Source organism: Sciurus vulgaris (genome assembly GCF_902686455.1).
Source record: "Sciurus vulgaris genome assembly, chromosome: 1".
Lineage (NCBI taxonomy): Eukaryota > Metazoa > Chordata > Mammalia > Rodentia > Sciuridae > Sciurus > Sciurus vulgaris.
In genome coordinates this window covers 7,825,320-7,833,912 of record NC_136461.1, presented here as the reverse complement: position 1 = coordinate 7,833,912, position 8,593 = coordinate 7,825,320, and the positions used below count along the sequence as shown (strand labels likewise).

Sequence of the window (8,593 nt, the reverse complement as noted above, 5' to 3'; positions counted from 1 at the left end):
CGCCAATTACTACCATGTCCTACGTGACCAAGATAATAGGCGGGCACTGTGCCTCGCTGCACGGCTCGTCAGGACAGGAGGCCACCCCAGCAGCTCCTTCACCGTCTCAGGACACTTTGTCTGGAACAAGAACTCTGCCCATGCCATTTTAAAATGACCTGACAACACCCTCTAGTGGAAATCATACATAAAACAAAGGACCCTGTGTCCAATCCACCTCCCGATGGCAGAGTGGCTTCAGGACTCTTCATAACGTGGAAAAGCAAAATAAACAAACAAAGATCATCTTGAAGAACATTATAATCATATAAAAAGACAGAGTTCACAGCCCATATTCAGTACCCACCCTACCAAGTTCCTAGTTGCTTCTTGGGACTTGGACATCCTAAGAGAGAGGGCCGTGTTGTGCAAGGAGCTGCCGGTCCCCTCAGAGTTTGGGCAGACTGCCCGCTGGAGCCAGGATGATGCCAAAGACATAGAAGAGCCCCAGCAGGAGATTGAGCTTGGCCGTCCTCTGGGGCAGCTTGTTGAATGCCTGGCTGCGGAACTGCCTCTCGAGAGAAAAGGCCATGGGAATGGTGAGCAGGGGCAGCGCCAGGCTGATGCTGCAGCGTGTGGCCAGGATGCTGAAGATCAGGTAGGGCAGGAAGAGCAGCGTGTTGTAGAGCACGTAGGAGAAGGTGGGGCCGATGAGGATGGCCAGCGTGACGATGCCTGCTGCCCGATCGGACTCCATGTCCCTGGTATTGTTGGAATGGAGGATAGCCTCAGTGCTCAGGGCCAGCGGGATGGCGTAGACCAGAGGGAAGATCGCCAGGGACCCAACCTGGACGGCATAGGCGAACATCACGGCCAGAGGGCCGAACGTGATGAGGATGACAAGGTCTCCCAGGGCCACGTACTTGAATCCAATTCCTGCGGCCAGAAAACCCAGAGAGGTGTGTGAGATCAAGTGGGGTGGACGGGCTGCTCGTCGGGCAGGGGAGGGCCAGGGCTGGCCACATGGTCAGTTCTTAGACTCTGAGGGTGGGCATTCAGTTCCCCTGAGCAAAATGTGACTCGTTTCCAATGACACAGGGACAACGAGAAGTTCCAGTTGGGTTTCAGAGACCAGCTGCTTGGGGCACACACAAGTCTGCCCTCCTACTGCCCCAAAATGAGGTTCTGCAGCAAAGTGCACCAGGCTCCCAGTAAGAGGAGCCCAGGGCGGCCAGCGGTCTCGCCGTCAGCACTGTGGGCTCTACCAGTCTTCTCCAACCCCCACCAGGCGCTGGGGTCAGTCCTGCACAGGAAGTCCAGCCCCGCCCCTGACTTCCCCTTCCCTTCCCTTCCCTATACGCTCTAGAGGCTTCTTCTGCCTTTAAAAACTTCCAGTGAATCACAGTGACACCTCAAGGTCCCTAAGCTGCCACACAAATGTTCACCACATAATGAATAAAGCAGCAAGGCCAGCGACCTCCCCTCCCTGGTCCCAGGAAGTTAAAACTGAGTCATGGCTACCACGGCCCGCCGGCCGCCCACCTGAAGCTGGCCTCGCCCACTTCTTTTAACCTCCATCTCCGGTGCCAACTCGCTCTATCCCCAAGTCCGAGTCACGGTCACCTGATGCCCTCACTACCACAGCCTCCTAGGGGGCTTCCAATCTTACCCCATCTAATTGCCACACTGCAGTCCCAGGGACCCTTTAAACATGAACGTGCCACCCCAGCTTCCCCCAACACACAACTTCCACCCGTACTCACAATGGAGTCCTGGATCTTCAGCCTGGCCCACCTCTCCTGCCCTCGCACCTCCTCTTTCTGCCTGGCTACCTCTCCCTTGCCCCTCAGACGTCAAGAACATTGCTCAGGAGAGCTTCCCAGGACCCCCAAGCCACAGCCTGTCACTGTGGCATGCACCCATCACCCGCCACTTCCAGTCACATCACCTCTGCCTTCCCACAGGATCATCCGTCCTGAGGGAGGGCCTGCATCTGCCTGTTCCCGCTCACTCCCCAGCTGGTGCCAGGGCTGAATGGAACACAGAGCTGCAGTGACAAGCATGGAGCATGGCAGGAAAAGCCTCCCACCACCAGGGAGATGGGTGAAGCCTGGCGTGGGGAAGGGCTGCCCCTGAAGGAGGCCACCCACACCTAGGTGGCTCCAGGAGCCCAGAACACCTCCAGGTCAAGCCAGGCTACAGGTGTGGCCTCAGGGTCACACCCTGGGTGATCAGTCACAAAAGCAAGGGACAAGGGTTTCCAGAGGATGGATAACCACAGGAGCCAAGGACACAGACCCCCCAGAAGAACCTGTTCTTCAAAATGCAGCAACCCTGGGGCACCACAGGCATGGCCCTGGTGCTCTCCACCGCCAGCAAGTCAACTCCTTGCCCCGAGTCCTGGGTTAACAAACAACTCCAAGGTCTGATCACACGCCCTCCGAGGGAATTCTCCAAGCAGAACCCCAGCCCCAGCCCCGAGTTAGCAGTGGTGTCTCAGTATCCTCACCCCCCTGGGGAACTCCTCTGCCCAGGGAAGACCCCAGGATGCTTCCCACCAGGCCTGCAAGGTTCGTCCCAGTTGCCACTCTTCTCGCCTATGTCCTTAGCTCCTCGAGCCCAGATCAGATTTCTGACTACGGAAGAAAATGCAATGGCAGGGCAATGGCCTTGACCTTCAGCCGGATCCTCAGAGAACACTCCTCAGATCAACAGCCAAAAATGACTTTAGCTGAGCAGAAACCTATGACCCCCACTTAAACAGGCCCTGCGTGAAAGCCAAGCACATACCCCCTCTAGGATGAGAAAGGTCTGAGAACCTCCCGCAGGTTACCTGACCCGAGAAAATGCCAGAGTCCTTGGGGAGGGCCTGACATGTGGCCTCAGCCTAGTGCCCCCGTCAGAGACTTGGCCACCTGGGAGTTCTCTCAGGCGTCCCCACCCCGCCAGATTCATCTTTTGAATGACCCAGTGCAGTGAAATGCCAGGCCAGTGCCCCACACAGCAGCCACAATTAATCTGTTCAGACATGAATCAAAAGGTTGGCAAGGACGCAGGGTCCCCGGAACTCGCGTGGAGCGGGTGGGAACATGAGGGACAACCAGAAAAGAGCTTGGCAGTGACTCACAAAATCAAACTTCAGCTGCCCTGTGCTCCAATGGTTCCGCTTCTAGGCATTTGTGCAGGAGAAATGAAAGCGAGTACCACGAAGACTGAACGTGAGCATGCAGTCACGACAGCCAGGACGCAGAAACTGCCCACAGGCCCCTGAATGGAAGAACAGAGACTGTGGCATGCTCATCGCTGGAACAGGGCAGCATTTAAAGGGACTCCTGACACATACGAGGGCGTCAAACTCCATGCTAAGCCAAAGCCAGACCCAAGAGTTCACGCTGCAGCACGAGGCAGAGGAGAATGGCCCCCGCGGAATGGCCGGCAGGAGAGCCCCAGGAAACTTCTCGGGTAGCGTAGGTGTTCCACCTCACCTAAGGGCGCAGGCTGCCAGCTGCTGGCACAGGTCAAGAGTCACTGACAGCAACGGCAGGGCTTGCATCTCACCGTGTCAGCTATCCATCAGGCCAGTCAGATCCAGCACCACCCTACCCCGTGTCCTCCGGTGACTTCCCACTGTTCATCTGGTGAGTCCTTTTAACTAAGCACCACACGCCAGCACTGCACTGGGCACCAAGGGCTTAACTGAGAACAAAGACAGAAATCCCTGACCTGGGGCAGGGGGGCTCACCATCTCAGAGGAAAACTATTCACCAAGTATTTACATGGTACCGCAGAAGGAAGTATGTGCTGTGCAGAAAAATAAGGAAGAGAAGAGCCATAGGGAGGACCCTGGGGCGGAGGGACCCACGGGCAGGTGTGTGAATCCACATCAGGTAACGGCAAGGTCCACCACGAGGCTAAGTCTGAGCAAAGGGTGGAGGAGGCCAGGGAGCGCAGCACCCACGAGGGCCCACGGCACGCACACGCCTGCCATGTTCCAGGCCCACAAGGAAGGCAGGGGACTGGCTCGGAGCGGGCAGGAGGAGTGCAGGTCCAAATGGGCTGAGAGCCGCTGGAGAGCTCCCAGCAGAGGGCTGACGTCAGCCACATGTCGCCGACTCCTCTGGCTGCCGATTTGGGAGCACTGGAAGGGGACAAGGGCAAAGGAAAGAGGCCAGTCAGGAGCCTGCAACAATCACCCAGGAAGAGATGACCTTGGCGATGGTAGGACGTGGCGAGAGCCAGAAGGATGATGCTCAGGGAGTGGGCTGAGCGTCGGTGGTAGAGCACTGCCCAGAACGCACCAGCCCCTGGGTTCCATGCCCACAGTGGGGTTCGCAGGAGGCGGTGAGCAAGTAGGGGCTGCCGTGGAAGGAGCTGCGGGTACCGTCAGCACTGTCAGGGAGGTCGGAATCTGATCTCGGACGTGTCTAAGACCTCTAGAAGCTGCCAGGAAGTGGACAAGGGCTGGAGGCACAGCTCGGAGGCACAGCCCGTGCTCAGCAGGCCATGCTGAGGTCCCCGCTCATTCCGGACACCCTCTCTTGCCAAAAAAAAAAAAAAAGGTTGGAGCATGAGAGTTGCCAGCTTACTAGATGGGACATGAAGTCTTGACACTGGCTAAAGTCACCAAGGAAGCAAGTGGAGACAGGACTGCATCGTGGAAGTGGGCGAACAGGGTGGAGTCAGGAGCAGACAGAAGCCCTGTGAGACCACCAGCTTGTTCTCTGGACACATCGACCTTCTGGTAGATCCTATGCGATGCTAAGCTCCCTCCTGCCCAGGACGTTTGTGCTGGCTGGACTGTCAGCCCTGAAACAATCACACTGCAATCAGACTCCAAGCTGGCCACCTCCTTAGGCTCCAAATCTTAGTTTAAATGTCACCTGCACGAAGCAAGTGCAAAGCCTGGATAAGTAGCCCCCAGAGCACAGGTGTTAAAGGCTTGATCCCTAGCCCATGGTGTACTGGAGGTGGCAGGATCTTTTAAGAGATGAGATCTAGTGGGAGATCTTCCAGTCATTGGGAACTTGTCCTTGAAGGGGATATTGGGGGCCCAGGCCCTTCATCTTACTCCCTTTCATACTTGGCCATGAGGTAAACAGGTTTCCTTTGCCATGCACTCCCACCAAGATGTACTGTCTTAGCCAAAAGCAACTAGCCAACCAACCATTGACTGAAACTTCCAAAACTGTACAGCCAAAGTAAACCTTTCTTCTTTTTCAGTTGGTTGTTTCAGGTAACCAACTTTTTTGTTACAGTAACCGAAAGCTAACTAACACCAAGGGCCTCTTCCCTTCACAACTACTGCCTTACACTCTTTCATAGCTTTCTATTGATTTCCTTTATTGAACATTTAAAATTGCCTGAAATTTACAAATGGCTGCCAGTATACCATGGTCCCTTGGCTTTTCTCCTACTCCTCTAGATGCTTGCTCATGGTCCCCCTTTACATCAGCCTTCTCATCTCCCCAGCCTCTTAACCTGGGCTCAGTCCTGGTCCTTTTCTCTTTTCCACCAGCACTGCCCCCTCTCATGATCTCAACCAGTCCTACAACTTCACCTAGAGGCCAATGACTTCCAAGTACCTTCATCTCTAACCCAGACCTTTTCTCTGATCTCAGCCTCTCTATAAATCCAACTACCAATCTGACATCTTGGTCAGGAGATTGATTTTCGCTATCTTAATGTCTGCTAGTGCTCCAATTTCCTGATCCCCCAACCTAGTCTACCTCACCTGTCTCCATCTCACATAATGATAACTCTATTCTTCTAGTTGCTCAGGCTCAAACTTTTGAGTTATGCTGAATTCCTGTTTTTCTCTACCTCACATCCAATCCATCAGTAAACCCTAGCTAGCTTCATAATGCATTCAGAATCTGACTCTCTCCCCCACAACCCTGACCCAAGGCAAGATCCAAACATCTTGCCTGAATTATTCAAGAGCTTTCTGATTGGTCTTCCCGCTTCTACCCCAGGCCTGCTCCCTTTTAAAATATGAAGTCACATCATATCACTCCTTACTCAAAAACCTGCAATGGCTCTTCTCCTGAATAAAGTCCAGTGGCCTAAAAGCCCATTAAATCTGTGACTCCCTCCCCTCCCCGCCCCTTCCCAAACCCCATCCATTAACTGGACTCCTCACTTTCCTCAAACTCCTGCCTAGAGGCACTTTGGCACTTGCTGTTCCCTTCTCCTGGAATGCTGTTCCCCCAGATAGCTGCGGGGCCAACTCCCTTGCCTCTTACCTGCTTCAATCTATCTCAGAAGTTACCTTTTTGATAAGGCTCACCCTGAACCAACTAGTTAAAACAGTAACTTGGGGGTCCCCCTTCTCTGATCCACTTTTCCACCACTAAATAACTTATCACCTCTCACACACAGTCATGTGCTACACGACACTTCAGTCAATGATGAACCAAATGGAGGAGGATGGTTTCATAAGATTAAAACGGACTAAGACAAGAAAACAAAAGAAGATTAAATGGCCTGTAATCCCAACAACTTCCAGTTGAGGCAGAGGATAGAATGTTCCGGGGCAGCCTCAATAATTTAGTGAGATCCTGTCTCAAAATTATAAAAAAAAAAAACTTTAAAAAGACTGGGTATGAAGCTCAATGGTAGTGCCTCAGGTTCAATGCCCAGTCCTGAGATACTATTTGACAATTATTTTATAGAGTATACTCTTCTACTTAGTAAAGGAATCTTTACTGTAAAATAACTTGCTCTCTTATGTGAGCAGCAGCCTCATGCATCTCGCGTCTACCACATCTTTTGACTGTATCAAGAGGCCACATGAGTGACTGACCTTACCATCTAGGTTTGTATAAGGATACCCTGTGATATTGGCACAAGAACAAAACTGCCTAATGATACGCTTCTCAGAATGTATTCCCACCATTTAGTAACATAACTGTTCTATAAATACGATGATCAAAAAAAGCTCACATCAGGGAACCCCCTTAGTCCTGAGCAAACCAGGATGCTGGTCAATATAAGTAAGTTTACTATTTTTACTTTCTCTCTTTCCAATATAAAAAGTTCCACAAGGGCAGGGATCTGTGTCTACTGGATTTACATAGAACAGTACATGGCACATAATAGGTGTTCAATAAACAGGGCTTATCAGCCCACCCCACTGTCCATCACCTTAATCAGCCTGCTGAAAGTTATTAGCAATATAATTTTGATCTCTACAGATTTAATTTCAGTACAATTTGAAATGGTGGCATTATAGAATATGATCAACAAAAGGAAAACCAGATACAAAAATGTCCATACACCTATTCGAGTCATGCCCACTACCCAAAGCCAAGCCAGGATCTTCACAACATATTGTTATCAAAACATTCACGACCCACACATTACAGAGTTCAGGTCAAGTGGCCTAATTTTGGAAAGAACCTTCGATATTTCTACAATTCCTAAGCAAAGTAGCAGTTTCCAGTACATGCAACTGAGACCCGCAACACAGGAAACAGGCCAATTCTTACCTCCTGTGTAGAGAAAGGAGCCAGAGAGGCCTCCAAAGTAGATGAGAGCCAAGTGCTCCAGTTTCAGAGAGGACAGGTAGTAGAGGCAAGCGGCACAGACACAGCCCAGGGTGTAGAGGAAGACTCCGAACCGGACAACATCCTGGGGTTCCAAGATGCGGTCCACCAGGGTCCTGTCATCGCTCTTTTTGTGGTCAATGCCCTTGGAAAAGTCATAGTAAGTGTTGACTAAGTTGCCGGCCCCGTGCACAGCCAGGACAGCCACCGCACAACCCACCAAAAGCCTAGGGTCCAGGACGCCCTGGAATCTGTATGCCAGGGCACTGCCCAGGGCCACCGGGGTGAGCGAGGCACTGAAGCTCCAGGGCCTCAGGGCCAGCACGTAGGAGGCGCACTTCTGCCTCCAGGAGCGCTGCGGTGGCCTGTCCTGCTCGGGCCAGTCGCTCGCCTGCGGGTCCCGGTCGCCGGTCTTGACCGTCTCTCCCGCCTGGATGTTAATCTTCTCCCCCGGGGCCTGCAAAGCAGCCATGGAAGCTGCACGTGGCTAAGATCAACTCTAAAAGCCACTCGCAGTCACCGCCCCGGGCGAGGACAGGCGGGGCGGCCGGGCCTGACCTTTCTTTGGTTCCACCCGGGGCGGGCGGGGGTGGCGATGGGGCCTGGGGGCAGCGGCGAGCGGGCCTGGCACTCCACGAGGCCCTGCGGCGCCGCCCCGACCACCCGCCACCTGGCGAGGCCTAACTCCAGCCCCACGCCCGGCGCTAAAGCTCCCGGCCCCGCCTCGGCCGCCTCCCGCGGGCCGCTGGGGCTGCCATCTTGTGCGCCGGCCTCAAGAGGCCCGCCCGGAAACCGAGGCCGCGGCGTGCGCAGGGCCGGGCCGAGCCGCGCCGAGCGGCACAGGACGGTGGGGCGGGGCCGGGGGCGGGGCCAAAGGCCAGAGATCCCTGCACCCCGGAATCCACGACTTCTCCAGCGCGCCCAGCCCTGCTCTGCTTCCCGACTCCTGGAAAACCGCTTCATCCAGCACCCGAGACCCCAAGCCGCGTGGCCTTGCGACTTAGCGGACACTTTCGCCTCATTCGAATAGAATTCGCTAATTTATTCATGCAACAATTTATTGGGCTCCT

At 54.0% G+C, this 8,593-nt stretch overlaps 1 protein-coding gene across 1 annotated transcript; it reads right to left on the bottom strand.

The window, feature by feature from the left end:
• Positions 1 to 282: 282 nt before the first annotated feature.
• Positions 283 to 8,320, bottom strand: UBIAD1 (UbiA prenyltransferase domain containing 1). The gene is made up of 2 exons (XM_079106462.1): positions 7,467 to 8,320; positions 283 to 915 (listed from the first exon to the last, which is right to left on the bottom strand). The coding sequence occupies exons 1-2, from the start codon at positions 7,993 to 7,995 to the stop codon at positions 428 to 430; spliced, it is 1,017 nt and encodes a 338-aa protein (XP_078962588.1). The 5' UTR covers positions 7,996 to 8,320; the 3' UTR covers positions 283 to 427.
• Positions 8,321 to 8,593: the final 273 nt, after the last annotated feature.